The sequence below is a fragment of the Gadus macrocephalus genome, chromosome 21, assembly GCF_031168955.1.
Source record: "Gadus macrocephalus chromosome 21, ASM3116895v1".
NCBI classification, from domain to species: domain Eukaryota; kingdom Metazoa; phylum Chordata; class Actinopteri; order Gadiformes; family Gadidae; genus Gadus; species Gadus macrocephalus.
The window spans coordinates 10516273-10531874 of NC_082402.1; the positions used below are offsets into that span (position 1 = coordinate 10516273).

The 15602-nt window shown below is 43.1% G+C and overlaps 1 protein-coding gene and 1 long non-coding RNA gene across 4 annotated transcripts; one reads left to right on the forward strand and one right to left on the reverse strand.

Annotated features, from left to right (window-relative positions):
• Positions 1-666: 666 nt before the first annotated feature.
• LOC132449827 (uncharacterized) lies at positions 667-2379 on the reverse strand. Its single transcript, XR_009523672.1, has 2 exons — positions 2202-2379; positions 667-2053 (listed from the first exon to the last, which is right to left on the reverse strand). It is a non-coding gene; the product is annotated as an uncharacterized LOC132449827 (long non-coding RNA).
• A 3851-nt stretch (positions 2380-6230) lies between these two features.
• Positions 6231-13937, forward strand: epm2a (EPM2A glucan phosphatase, laforin). 3 transcript variants are annotated; one of them, XM_060041494.1, is made up of 4 exons: positions 6231-6846; positions 7282-7456; positions 9868-10074; positions 12043-13937. In XM_060041494.1, exons 1-4 carry the CDS (start codon positions 6600-6602, stop codon positions 12332-12334), a joined length of 921 nt encoding a protein of 306 aa, XP_059897477.1. In that variant the 5' UTR covers positions 6231-6599; the 3' UTR covers positions 12335-13937. The 3 variants fall into 3 exon arrangements, with proteins under 3 accessions (XP_059897477.1, XP_059897476.1, XP_059897478.1); XM_060041493.1 differs by having other exon boundaries at positions 6235-6846; positions 9868-10112; XM_060041495.1 differs by lacking the exon at positions 6231-6846 and adding an exon at positions 6870-7031 and having other exon boundaries at positions 9868-10112.
• Positions 13938-15602: the final 1665 nt, after the last annotated feature.

Consider the following 15602-nt stretch of genomic DNA (forward strand, 5'->3'; position numbering starts at 1 on the left):
TACAGTGCTGTCTGAAGTCTTCAGTTCCATAGACACGCCCCTCAGGAGAAACCAAGTGTTTGAGAATCTGTCGTGACATCAGTTACATGAGCTGGAATATCCTTCAAGATGGCGCCAGGATTCTCAGAGGAGAAAGGCCAAGAGGAAGATGTGTGGGTTCTTCCTCGCAGCCAGTGGAACACAACAACGGTCTTCATCAGAGTACCATGGAACACTTTGAAACATTCTCCTCTTTACACCTTGAAGCCCCAGTGAAGGTTTCCTTACCTCCTCAGCTGAAGAGCACAACTTCAGCTCGAAGAGCGCACTAGCTTGAGTTCCCGGATTGGTTCTGCTTTAAGGGAACCAATCGTTCAGCTAGTCCTGTCCGAAACAATTACAGTTCAGCCTGAGAAGACGTGCAACTGAGAGCAAGACAAGATTCACAGGGGTCTCCATCAATCCAGCCAGGTAGGAAGAGCCGTCTCATTACAGGTCTGAAGGTCATCTTGAATATCCATTTAGGTCCCTTTCCAACGTCCGACTCTCCTTGTAGAATTCCTTTTGTGTCCATCCTCCATTGATCCTGATTTGTGTAGTCCTAGTTTGAAGTCACTGATCTGAACACGCTGCTTGCATCCTTTTACACTTGAGTTGGATACTCTCCTTCCTGCCCAGTGTGTTGGATCTCGCTCCGGAGCATCGCTCAGGGCTCTTCATGTCTACTGGAGGCCCTTAAGTAAACGTGTGGCCGTCCATCAGGTATGATTTAGTTGACCATTCCAATATCCCAAGCCAATCACACAGACCCCCGTATGAACATCATCACTGTCAAAGCAAGCCGGACACACACACATAGAACCCAGGACAGGCACGTAGAACCCAATGCCAGGTGTGAGTGAGAGACACACACACACACAAAAACACAGTAGAAACCTAGCGATGCTCAAAAATCTTCCATCTCATGTCAAACCCAAACACACACACACACACACACACACACACACACACACACACACACACACCCCACTGAGCCATAAAAGGCCAAACAATCATGCAGGGTAAAAACCTCATAGCAAATAACATTCCATCATCCCCCCCCAGCTCTCCTGCCAGGGCACCCATAACAGAACAACCAATGTCTCCAGAGACGTAAATTATGTACAACATTCTTCAGTGGCGTCCCACATTGGTGATGGATTATGCTTGGCGTCTCCAAAATGTGTCCCAGGTTGATTCAACAGCTCTGAAGTCACGTCTTTGTAGTCCAGGGGTTTCCTGAAAGAGGGGCCTTCACAGATGCAAACGGTGCAGCTTTAGTCAGCCTGAGGACAGGAAGGAGATCATCTTGTTCAGAAGACCACCCAGTGGAGGGGGGTGGCTCTTGAGGAGCAGGATCCATATGGGGATGGCCCCAAATAAGACCTTCTTGGAAATGAAACTGTTCCTGAGGAGTCACGATGCCTGGAGGGGACTGTTGAATGTGTTCCATGGTTCTCCGTGTCAGACTGAAGTTGTGTTTTAGTCGTTGAGATGAGGAGCCCCCTCATCTCCCCCTGGTGTTTCTCCTTCTGAATCCCTGTCTCCATCTTTAAGAACACTCCAGTCCATGTAACTGACGACACGACAGTTTCTCAAGCACTCGGTTTCCCCTGAGGGGGCGCGTCTACAGACCTGTAGACTCGAGACAGCTCTGTACCCCAGTATGCACCTCTGCTCACTCAGACCACACCCTCATCAGATGAAGATGCAGAGCTCAGGAGAGTAGAATGAAAGAAGACTGAAGATATCAGAACCCAACCCATTACTCCAGCTTGCAACAATAATTTGGAGCCTGTAACCATTTTAACAAATCATTAAAACCAACACAAACCAAACACCTAGGTAACCCATGAACCAATAAAACATCATTCATACTCAGATCAACCTTCAGGTAACGGGTTAACTCACCAGGAAGCCAAAATACATCAATGTGCCCAAGAGTAATGAGAAATTAATGACTTACAGTTTGCAGTTATGCTTCATGGTTAAGTTGGGATACTCACAGAACTGCAGTTAAATATCCATGATAGACCTTTGAAGGAAGGAACAGTTTACTCATGGTCCAAATTTCAAATGAGAGTTAAACCACCACAATCCCAGATTTCCTTCACACATTATCAGTGATTTATATTCAACATACAAGTCACGTCAGTTGTGCTTTGCCACACAATTCTACTCACATCAGGTTCAGATGAGATGCTCCTCTTTACTTCAAAAAGTCTTAACCTGTGAAAGTGGAAGAGATGTTAAATAAGTCACAACAGACCTCAAAACAGTACACAAACAAATGTACTGTCCGGTTCCCTTTTAAGTGAAACGCACCAGATGCAACCAATTAACTAATTAAGAAAACCACCTGGCAGGCAAGCTGCGGCAGGTGAGCTAATTAGTAAAACCCAATGCAGGTTCAGCACCCTGTGGTCTTCTTGTAACAGTGAGAGGCTATTTCAGCTCTTTGATTTTAAACGACCTCCCTCATTTTAATTAAAGGGATGAGTCTGATTTGACTGATTTAGATTCAAACTTCAAAACGAAAAAAGTCTTCATTCAATTCACCTTACTGAAAACCTTACTGTAACCCAACACCTTCACTCTCTGTCCCTGAAAACCTCAATCAAAGCCAGAAATCTAGGGGTTATCATGGATTCAGATTTACATTTCGACAGTCACATCAAATCAGTTACAAAATCGGCATATTATCACCTTAAAAATGTAGCAAGACTTAGAGGGCTCATGTCCACCGAAGACCTACAAAAACTTGTACATGCCTTTATCACTAGTAAGCTTGATTACTGCAATGGTCTCCTTACAGGTCTCCCAAAACAAACTGAGGAAGCTTCAGCTTGTTCAGAATGCTGCTGCTAGAGTTCTAACAAAGAACAAAAAATTGGATCATATTACACCAATTCTGAAATCGTTACATTGGCTTCCTGTAGGTCAGAGAATTGATTTTAAAATCATGTTGCTAACCTATAAATCCCTACATGGTTTAGGCCCAAAATATTTAGCTGATATGCTTCCACTACATCAGCCGTCTAGACCACTAAGAAGCTCTGAGACCAATCTGTTAATTATCCCCAGAGTAAACACAAAACATGGGAAAGCAGGATTTAGTTACTATGCAACAAATAGCTGGAATAAACTCCCAGAGGATTTAAGACTTGCCCCAACTCTGAGCACCTTTAAAACAAGACTGAAGACTTTTATGTTTGCTATAGCTTTCTGCTAAATCTTAAATACAATGCACTTTCTAAAAAGCTTTTTTTAACTTTGCCTTTATTTTCTATTTTAATACTAAAATGCCTTTTTAACTTTCTATTTTACCCATTTCTTTGCATATGTTTTTCTTTTACTTATCTATTATTTTATTGTATGACAATGTTTATATGTGAAGCACTTTGAGTCTGCCTTGTGTATGAAAAGTGCTACATAAATAAAGTTGCCTTGCCTACTGTGTGCGCGAGTGAGTGACAGTATGCATGAGTAGGAGGGCTTTCATCAAAGAGACCAGAGAAACTCATTCACACACACACACACACACACACACACACACACACACACACACACACACACACACACACACACACACACACACACACACACACACACACACACACACACACACACACACCATATTGGGGCAACCCGGCTTGGTGAGTGAGCCGCCTCCTTCCAATAAGCACACGAACTGGAGCTTACTACTTTCAAACATAAAATATATATCTATCAAACCGAACAAAACTCAGCTTTGGAGGAATCCAGTCTTGTTCCTCCTAGTCTCTCTGCACACGCGAACCAGGAGAGCCCTGAATGAGTGTGGAAGCATGCTTTTTAAAGCATGCTTCCCCACCTGCTCCTCAGGTGCTCCGCATTTTATTGATTGGCACCAATGTTCTTACTGGCGCCATCTGTTGAGAATCGGTGGTACACCGCCTCCACAACCTGCCCCCTTGGCCTCCAGGGGCGCTGTGCCAGAGACGGGTTGCCACAATATGCACACACAAACGACAGATACAAACCATATATATATATATATACACACACACCATACGTATACACCATATAGATACGCACACACCATAGTTACACACCATATAGACACCATAAAGATAAACACACCAAATAGACACACACCAAAGATTAACTTAATCTTTGATTAAGTTAATCTTTGATTCACACACACACACACACACACACACACACACACACACACACACACACACACACACACACACACACACACACACACACACACACACACACACACACACACACACAAAAGATACACTCCATACAGTTCTGGTCACTAAATACTGCTCCTCCTTCTCTCTTCTCCTTCTCCCCTCTAATCCTTTTCTCCTCTCCTTCCGTCTCTCTTCCACGCATATCGCATTTTTATTGCCTCTACTCAAGAGAATAGATTTGGGTGGGGATTTCTGGGTTTCATAAACATCCGGGGCTTAACCCAGAGTGAAAATGAAAATGCTGCGCGCCAAATGTATGTGTATGCTTTATTGTGCATGCAAACTTTTTCATAATGCTTTATCTAAATAAACGAAATATGCGGTTTATTATAGCTTTAAATAGCTACCTGACTGCTATGCTATCCCCAAATGTCTAAAGTTCCATTCAAGTTATTGCAAATGAATACAAGTGAGGCAGACCTCACACACACACACACACACACACACACACACACACACACACACACACACACACACACACACACACACACACACACACACACACACACACACACACACACACACACACACACACACACACCTGGGATGGGATAGGTTAATACACTGGAGGTGGTAAACAGGTTGTTGCTTATTCTCTTGCCAGAAGGACTATGTCTATCTAGACTAGGCTTCTTATAAATGTTTATGAATTATTATTATTATTATTATTTTTTTTTCCCAAAGATCATATTTGGGGCTAATTTAATAACATCCGAGGCTTTATCCCAGAATAAAACAGCATAGGGACGCCACTGCCTTAAACTAACGATAGAAGACACTTTAAATAATAGTTATAATTACATGCAACTTATTTCAAAATTCAAATAGTATACTAGATACATACAAATATATATGAAGGAATATATACAAAAATGAAATGGCTAAAGTTAATGCAAAATTAACATGACATAGCATGACATAACACATCTCAGGAAGTGGTGGTGCTCCACTTTGTTGGAGAATCTTCATACTGAAGGGTATAGTTCTTCTGAAGTGTGTGTGTGTGTGTGTGTGTGTGTGTGTGTGTGTGTGTGTGTGTGTGTGTGTGTGTGTGTGTGTGTGTGTGTGTGTGTGTGTGTGTGTGTGTGTGTGTGTGTGTTTGTGCAGTCATTGCAGACGGTTTGCTCATTTCACGGAGGAGGGCAGAGAGATGGCAAGAGGATCTCTACCACCTATCTTCGGTATCCCGAGAAAGCGCAAAGTGTCCAAAATGGAGGAGACATAATATTTGTCTTTTCTTTATTTCTTTATTTTTTAATGGTTTGTTTGAAGAGAAGAGCAGAAAATAAAATTGATAATAATGGATACCAATTCCAAGAAACATATTATTTGACGTTTTTTGCAAAGCAAATAATTTCTGTTCCCTCTTTCTTCATTTGTCACGTGAAGTCGTTCCCCATTTTGTTATACTTTTCAATCATTGCCAGTACGTTTTTTTTTTTTATTGTATCAATATTAATTTAAAAAAAATAATAATAATATTAAGAGAAAATTCGACTCACTAGCATTCAATTCAATCCTGTTATTTGTTCGATTTAATCCGACTGTACATTACTTTGAAAGGATGAACCTCAGTTTTGTGATTTAGACCTCGTCGTCCATCCCAGAGGTCCACGGTGCAATGTTTTTTTTCACCACTGGGATGCTGACGGCGTTACCCGCCTAAATCTTTTTCCTCTGGCGGCTCTCAGTCAAATTTTGGGTTCCTAAATTGGCCCTCAGCTGTCAAAACTTTGAGAACCCCTGTTGTAGACCAACTTCGGAAAACTGTAGTTCCACCATAGAAACGCTAGAGGTCAGCAATACTCCCCGTCGCGCAATGACGTCGGTTAGGAAAAGTGGAGTCGAATTCATTTTAAACAGCGCTGTCTTTTCCTATGTTTGAAAGGAAGCACATTTTCATCTCTCCTTGACCCGATGACGTTTTCCACAAAGGTTAAGTAAAGGATAGGACACAGCTAAGGAGGTCTCACCGAGTCCGCCATCTTGTCGTCACGTGACAGCACTTGGACGTTGAATGTCCATTCTCCTACACCTACAGGCTGCAGCAAGACCTTACTCGGTTTAGTTAACTGGCTGTAAAATTATTGCATGATGTCAATTACAATTTAAAAACGACCCGTAGTATATCCTGGTGCAGCTACTGTAGGAAATGTGAGCATGTAGGTTGATGGATGGAGCAGACCTGCAGTCTATAAATATATGGTCTATGCTATTTCAGTCGAAATGGTGGACATTACGAGTGGGTTTAAAACCGAAGATCAAACTGAAAGTCGTTCAGGCTGCAATCCAGCTGGTTGAGGACTTTAAAGGCGTATTTTATGCTACATCGAAATGTTATTCAGATTTGGAGTTATTCTCACTCCGGAGTGCTCGGATGTCGAAGTGCTTGTTTCAGGTTCACGGTCCGAAATGGGAAGTTGGGATCCAAACAAAGCTATTCAAATGAAAGCGACGCAAGTGGTTCTGTCAAAACACGAGCCGTGTCTCTGGATCGGCGAAGTGCAGCTGTCACAACCGTACACAGAAAGTGCCTGGTTCAAATTCATCAAACGCCTTCGAGGCAGTTACATCTGGGAAGGTATAGCCTAAATAAAACGTTTGCTTAGTGCATTAATTGGCTAATGAGACCAAAATATTAAACATCGAGCATATTGGTGCATTTAAGTAAAAATAACAAGTGTTTGTTTTTGTAATGTGTCTGTGAATCCACACGATGTCAGTGGAGACACGCTGTCGCTCAATATTGTTCCCCAAGACTTTTTGGTGAGTTATAAATTGGATGGAGTGTAAACCAGCAAAACGATATAGACCGCTTCCATTTGCACATTAGCTGGATTACTCTTTTTGATCCAATCGACCAATATATTTGACTGGATATTTCCCTGAAATAATCATTCACATTAGATTAGAGATTAGTTTATCATGTTTGCTTAGGTAAATAAGCCAATATCGACATTAGAACATTTGCAATAGGCCCAATACTTAACTATCGCATCTTCTTCTTTTTTAAAAGGCGAAGGCCCCCACCATGACAGATGCTGTGTGTATGATGAAATGAATGTGATCAACGGAGTGTACTGCCACCCCCTCGGCCACTGGATCGAAGAGACGGGGCACACGGACGAGATGAAGCACACCACCAGCTTCTACTTGGGCGTAGCTCACCAGAAGGCGATGCATTTCTCCAGGTAATACTCAGACAGAAACACAACCACACGGATATGGAATCACTAGTAGGCTTCAATTACGGCAGTGACAAGCACCTCGTTTATATGATCATAGATAAACCCCTGTGCAGGGGTCAAGTTGAGTAGTACTTCTTTCTTTTTTAAACAATGTAAGACCGCAGGGGGACAAAGAAGCTAAAAAGGTAATTAAAGCAGACCAAGTGTTAGAAATGATTCAACCTCATTAATGATTCTTCATAAAGGGGAGTTGCTGCGTTACCCCACAATGTGCCTTGCAGCCTGTGAGTTGTAGACACTCCAAACTTCCTCTACCACTGTGATGAAATAAGAGGCTAATTACCAGCCCCTGTTTCAGCAGCATTTGTGCAGTGAAACCCACTTTGGCACTGAATGAAATCCTGCTGGAAAATAAATGAGGTCCCTCCAGGCCAGAAGGCCACGAGAGGAGATGGCTCTATGAGTAGCACACTGGGTTGATGGATCTTGCTGGTTTCTGTATTTTTATCCTTAAAAATGTCCTAAGCTGTCCGTACACAATCTAGAAATCAAATCCAAACCTTGCGGGGCAAATTCAATTCAATTCAATTTTATTTGTATAGCCCTTAATCACCATTACAGTCTCAAAGGGCTTAACAGGCCAAATATTTGTGAACGTGTTTACAAAATGATTTTTTTTCCGTTTTTTTCGGTCATCCAAATCTCCAGATTCCATTAGAGGATATATCAATCCATTTGAAAGATACAATTAATTGTAATTAATAGTTACTCCTTTGATGAGCTTGTCCTCTTTTCCCTCTTTTCACGATAATGCGTTGAAAGTGAGGCATTTGGGCAGATGATCTAAGTGCCTTTGTAAGTTACAGACAGTTTTCAGGTGGAATGGCTGTATTTGACCTGTTTATCTTTACCATACAAAGTGTCCTAGATCTTTGGGGCCTGTGGTCAGATACGTGTTACCAATCCTGCCACGGCATCAGCTGGGTAACGGGATGGATTCCCCTGCAGTCATATATATATATATATATACATATAAATATGAGAGAGAGAGAGAGAGAGAGAGAGAGAGAGAGAGAGAGAGAGAGAGAGAGAGAGAGAGAGAGAGAGAGAGAGAGAGAGAGAGAGAGAGAGAGAGAGAGAGAGAGAGAGAGAGAGAGAGAGAGAGAGAGAGAGAGAGAGAGAGAGAGACGATGTCTCTTTAATTTGTGTCGGAAGCCCTTAACCAGCTTTGTCAAGGAACAACGTTGAAGCAGGGTGTGCGTCAGCCGACCCACCGCCTCTATTAATAGCTATTTAAATGAGGGTCCCCAGACGGACAGGTGCGGTCCTTAAGCATCATACACAGTAACCTCGTAATTTGTTTTGAAAAACATTTCTAATTCCCTGCACTGCTGCCTGCGTGCTCATGCTCAAGCAAAGTTAAGTTAAGGATTACATGGAGATCCCCCCGAAGACGCCACTGCTAATCTTCATTAAGCTGTTATTTGTGTGCATGTGAGGGAAGGGGGGTCTTTAATTGTGTAATGTGAACAAGCGTGATTAAGCAGGTGGATGCAAGTAAGTAATAAATAAACTCAATCACATTGATTGAGTTTTGGAAGATGTCTGCAGTGACCAGCCCATTAAAATATCATTGCACACCAGAAATACTTAAGAGCGTGAGACCCATAAAGAGAGAGAGAAAGACGTACAGTGGATGGGATCCTCCCCGACTATTACCTATGACTAATCCAGCAGGTCGTCTTGTCCGTAGTCCGCCTGAGAGATGGCCTCTGAAAAATAACAAAACAATGACAAACACATATACTGGGGGGGTAGAGAGACAGAGACACAGAGACTGGAAGAGCTCCCACCAGATGGTATAGCAGCTCTGTCTGTCAGCCGTTCTCCCCCTGGTCCGTCGGCTGTCCCACACTCACTTTGCACCCTGTTCTCTTTCTTGAGATGTGAGACGGGTTTGGTTCCAATCCCTAGCTGCAGCACGATCATTCATTGCTTGTAACCCCACAATTTTTATTATTACCCCAGTGGCTTTTCACTTCAAGTGTTTGTTGGGGGAATCGGGTTAGACGGAGCCTCCCTCACTTCTTTTAGCTGGTGGGGATCAACCCTGTTAAGTGACTGACTTTTACTATTTAGGTAATATAGCTGATGCTTTTATCCAAATCAACCGTATTTCCCCCCCCCCCCGATAATATCATCATGGAGCACGTTAGACTGCCGATATTAGGGAACCTACACCCTTTTGCCGTGGCATCAAAACACTAACCACTACACTATCCGTCTCCCTAGAAGCATATGTAAATTACAAGAAAGAAATACCAGCAAGTTGCTTTACAAAACTAAAAATGATACAAAAACTACCATTGCTTCATACACACTATATCGCTTGAAACAAACATCTCTGCCATTAGGGTTCATCCGCGTGTGTGGCTAGGCAGCTGCCCCCGCCAGGTGGAACACGTGACCATCAAGCTGAAGCACGAGCTGGGAGTTACCGCGGTGATGAACTTCCAGACAGAGACGGACGTGGCTACCAACTGCCAGGGCTGCAGTCTCAACTCTGAGGACCCGGCCACCACGGAGACCATGATGCAGCTGTACAGGAACTGTGGCCTGGCGTACGTATGGATGCCCACGCCAGACATGAGCACTGAGGGTGAGGAGGATCATGGGATACCGTTAGCCAACCATGATGACCATCATCAGGACTATTAGCGATAGCCCCGCAAATTATGAGATGATGCATCAACACCATAGTGCAACACTGCATTTATTAAATTGGGGGAAGTTCTGTTTGGAGTAATGATGCTTTGATATCTTTATAATTTCAGCTGTAGAATAGTAGCAAATATTTTTTTATAACAGCATGGCCTTAAAGGGGTAGTTCGGAATTTTGGACATAGGGCCTGATTCCCAAGTTAGCCTTGGTGTTCTTTATCATTGGAGACAGTTTTCAACACATTTCATTCAGTCCTTCTAGTTGCAGTTTGCTCGTGCTAGGCTAGTGCACGCAACGGGCAATACTAGCCTGCTAATAAAACAGTCTTACCCACTCCACAGTACACCCGAGGTAAATCAATTTAAAGCCAGACTATAGATGTAAATGTCTGTGTTATTAGAATAATGTTTGAAATAAAACCAGCCTTGCATTTTGAGGGACTTGCTGTGTCTCAGCAGCAGTGTTATATTCCTGGTAGTAGGCTACGGCAGTGGCGGACTGATACCTAGGTTAATTCCGCTGCTGCTGAGAAAGTAGTCCCTCAAAATGCGATGATTCATTCGATGCAAGGTTAGTTTTATTTCTAACGTTATTCCATCAACACAGACATTTACATCTATAGTCTGGCATTATAATTGATTTACCTCGGGTATACTGTGGAGTGGGTAAGACTCCACAGACTAGTATTGCCCGTTGCCGTGCGCTAGCCTAGCACGAGCGAACTCTGTAACTAGAAGGACTGAATGAAATGTGTTGAAAACTGTCACCCATGTTAAAGAACCTCAAGGCTAACTTGGGAATCAGGCCCTATGTCCAAAATTCCGAACTACCCCTTTAAGATAGACTTTTAATCTGTAAATAATACACAACAAGAATACAACTTCCCTCAATTGAGGAATTTTTGTATTTTGTTATTTTGCTACCTAAACAAATAAGGCATCCTTCTTAACTAGAAGGACGAATGAGACAGCGAGTGAGTTACCAATTAAATGTAAAAATAGAAAAACTTTGACATGCCTCATTTGCACTCCTGTCTGTCAAAGCAGGTACAGCAGGACTCTAGTGTCAACTGTTCCCCAGTTAATTAGTAGCAGTACTTTTTCACAAAATCATTTGAAGACCCAGTGAAATCTTAAGAAACTTTTCCCCATGTCAGCGCATTTGCCTAATCGTCATATCACTCAGCCAGACAATTTTACATCCAAATCATATCCACAGCTCAACAAATATAGATCAATTCCGTGTCAGCAGGCCTAATAGCAACGAATAACATGCAGAATAATAGCATGTTTTCAACCCTTATTCGACAGCTGCGATGTGCTTTGACACTCATGCACAAATGATGCACTCAGACTCCAGGCCAGATACCAAATTTCAGCGACATAAAACATTGACTAACATCCCTAAAATTCTCAAGTCAAATTTGGCCAATTTTACGATATAATAATTACCACACTCACATGTCTCACTATCTCTGCCCGAGCACTCTCCTGTCCCGGATCAATCAATGGAGGCCAGTCTGAGACTTGAATGGTGGTGTTGCTGCTACTACCTCTGTAGACTCGGGGCCCGAGGTCAATCCGTTGTCCCCGCCAAGGCACCCAAGACATTTCACGTTGCCATTAGCGCAAACTATCCCTGAAGAATCTGCCTGACTGCTGTTTGGTTTTGTTCAGCTGTGACTTTTATTGAAGTCTGCAGTTAGAAGTATAGAAGAAGTTTAGAAGAAGTACTCTTCCCCCCCCCCCCCCTCCATACACAGAATTGCTCCCATCCCACTGGACCAATCAAGTGACTTGCTTGCTTCAACACATGGGCAGACGTCCACCATACGGGTAAATAACGATACCTCACCTCCCCCCCGTAGGTCGGATCCGGATGCTCCCCCAGGCGGTCTTCCTGCTCCACGGACTCCTGGAGAACGGCCACACCGTCTACGTCCACTGCAACGCCGGGGCGGGCCGCTCCACGGTGGCCGTGTGCGGCCTGCTCATGTACGTCCTGGGCTGGAGCGCGCGGAGGGCACAGTACTTTGTGGCCTCCCGGAGGCCGGCCGTCTACTTCGACGAGGAGGCCCTGGTGAGAGCCAAGGGCGACTTCCTCCAGAAGTTTGGACACCTGCGGTCGTCCATCTCTTTCCCCTAGTCTGTTTTAGCTAAAAGATTGGGGGTCTTTGTGGCAGTGATAGGGGCGGACGAATAGCTTTTTCTGTGTGTGTGTGTGTGTGTGTGTGTGTGTGTGTGTGTGTGTGTGTGAAATGAATGCATAGGAGAGGGACTAACACCCCACCGTGGGAATGATGTGTATGGTGGCAGTAGAGGACTTGGATCTAATGCCGATGACTCAGCGATGCTGTCGTCGCCATACCCAGGGTCGATTCCCTTAGGTCCGGAGTATAATGACCAAGGTATGGCGGCTTATAAAAACACATAGTTACGTTCCTTGATTCTGATTGCCTCGAAGCCGTTGATGAAAGCTCTGTAATCACACGCATACATTTTGGTTTTTATGACGATCGAAAGATTTCGGAATATTCAAACACAGCGGTGGTGTCAACACACTGTAGTTTGTCTACCAACACACTGATAATTCAGCACTATTTCTAGCACTGTGATTATTGGGCTACCTGTGATGAGCCGCTGGCTTTATTATAGTGTCAGCTGCTTCTGGCTGGGACGTCTACACAGATGTTAACCTGTCAGTGGCGCTTTTGTTTTTATTGGCACTTGTATTGAAAAAGCGACTGAGATTGTTAATCTTAAAATCTTAAAAGTAATTAAAAGTATCCCCCTCACTTGAACTGGAGCTAGGCGGCTAACTCTGCAGGTCATTGGAGGTGGCTAACGGAAAGCAAATGCTAACCCATTGAACTCGCCTTCTGGACGCACAATGAGGAATTTGGATAACAATCTTAACATAGATCTATTAGACCTCATTTACAGATGTACCATCGTACGACAAACACAGGTATTGCTCATAAGACTGATCATGGGTCTGTATACGTATGTGCACAGACCCATGTACCAGGGCACGGGCAGAAGACCAAAGTGAAGATAACACGCACAGACCATTAGTGGTGCTGATAAGCATAAATGATGCCTTCCTACCCAATGTGAATGTGGTAGGCTACACCGGTGTTTGCCCTGCTCTGACAGCTCAGTGAAAATGCTCCATGGTCAATGTGCTCATATTATCTACCCGTAAAAGTAGCAGACGCAATTTTAGTGTTATGAGCGACACCTGCGCACCCTTGTCCTACGATGACACCGCTGTTAAGCGGTCTATTAACCCTGTGGTTGTGTGTAGCTATTAGCAACAACAAAACTCAAGCAACTAAGGGACTGAACACAAGAGTCAGTTGAGGACAATGTCTTTTTGCCTCAGCCATGTTTGTATTGAAAATCAATGAATAAAGTATGCTTCTGAGTGGACCGATGCCCCAGAATTCAAAAGAGAGACACTGGTTCTATTTGTCAAATTCAATATCGGGCAAGGTTAATAGGCCAGAATTGTGGTGCCAGGGTTGTTTCTGATATGAATTCAAGATAGGATTGAGCGATATCAGTCAAGGGGAGAACTGTTTTTCATTTCCTTCTGTGCTTTGGCCTTTTTTTCTTAAAAAAGGGGTTAATCCCTTAAAATTATCATGTCTTTCTGAGCCGTTTCATCAATGAATGTGATGAGAGGAACGATCGAGCATAATGCAATGCAAATAGAAAAACGAAATTTCTTCCCAAACAACAATAAAATCCTACAACCCAACAGGGAGCCTTGCCTATTCCTTTTTTATTATTAGTGGGATATTGGGCTAGCAGACACAGAAAAGACAAATAAAGTGGAACTTCCGCCCGCCTTCCTCCAGAGCCTGATAGCATTTCATGTTTATTTATCTATCACCCCTGACGCTGTTCAAACCTATCCTTTGCGGGACCCATTTTATTTTAAGCATAATAAGACACAAATTACGCCAAGCTGTCATTCCTGATATTCCACCTGCCCCCCCTTCTTGGTTTTATTACTTTCATAAATAGAGGCTTTCTTTATCCTGTGTATTGAGATTATTGGTGAACAGGCCTCTGTTGTCTACGTGCACGTCTGTGTGTCTGCATACAGCACAGCACAAAGCACAGTATTTGTTCACTTCAATGTAGACAGTATCGAGCAATATTACATCACATTTGAAAAGTTTGGTTCATTCATGGTTCCCAGGATACTACAGTAACGGAAACCACTTCGTGACTGCTCTATCTGCAACCAGCGAGCCATCCTACTTGTATACATCGGGTTCTCCGTGCTGCACTTCATAGTGACACATTTACCCGGCCGCTGTTCAGAGATGTTCTATTCGACAGCACTGCCTGTTTTCCCTTAATAGATCCAGAAATGTTTGGCGAGAATAATGCATGAAGGGGAAGTCCCTAGCCCTTACCCCCTTACTGCATTGTCACAGATGTTGTATCTCGCCAACAAATCTTAATAATAATATATTTAATTTGTAGAGCACTTTACATTGAGGAAAGTGCTACAGAGTTTATGAGAGAAAAAAAAAATTGGGTTGTTAATAAAAAAACAACATAATACATAAAAAGTAAAAGGGAAATTAGCAAAAGCCTTTTTTAAAAAGATAAGCCAAATGTATTTTTTTTAAAACAGCTGTAGTCTGCGGGGCAGACTACACTACTACTACTACTACTACTACTACTATCTTGCGTGTTCAGTATTAATTACTTCTATTTGGAGAAAATTAAGTGCACATATTATTATGATTACATTTGGGCTTCTTTACTGTTGTCTGCTATGAAGAATACATTCCTCAGATGTACATTCCTCTCCTCTAAACCTTCCTTTCATCTCTCCTGGAGTTCTGCAATTTCAAACCAATTCAGACTGATGGACAAGTTAGGTGTCTTGGGGCTGTCTATGAGAAGATGTTATGTTCTGCAGTGGGTTGTGGAATTTCTATTATATTCAATGTAGAGATTAAATCGAGGCATTTGAAATCACTTTCCATTCATTTTAATTGGGCTCATTTGGCAGTCTCTAGTCTGCCCTGGAGAGCTCATTCATCATGGATTAAGGACCCCTTTGACCTCTGCAGACAATTCCTTGAGTTTCATCATCGCAGGCACAGAGTGCTCACATGAAGTGGATACAGAGTTGCAGAAAATGTAAAAGTGCTGTCCCTCACAGAGCCAAGAGCCACAAGTGAAGTGAATCTTCATTAAATGGCTTTGAATAACAACGTCTCCTCGGCCCAATCCCAAAGTGAGCCCTGAGGGCTTAAGGCCCATTCACTACCTGCGGTAAATACGGATAGGAACCCTTCGTTTGGTCCGTCAGCGGGTCCGTCGCCTCTGAGCGTAACATCCATAACAACGCTGAAACCGGACGGATGTATGGAGGGTAGTCCCGGAGACAACGTTTGGT

Coding starts and splice junctions, on each gene's coding strand:
- epm2a (XM_060041493.1), top strand. CDS start 6,600: ATGTTATTCAGATTTGGAGTTATTCTCACTCCGGAGTGCTCGGATGTC. Junction 6,847..7,281: donor AGGCAGTTACATCTGGGAAG/GTATAGCCTAAA, acceptor CTTTTTTAAAAG/GCGAAGGCCCCCACCATGAC. Junction 10,113..12,042: donor GCCAGACATGAGCACTGAGG/GTGAGGAGGATC, acceptor TCCCCCCCGTAG/GTCGGATCCGGATGCTCCCC.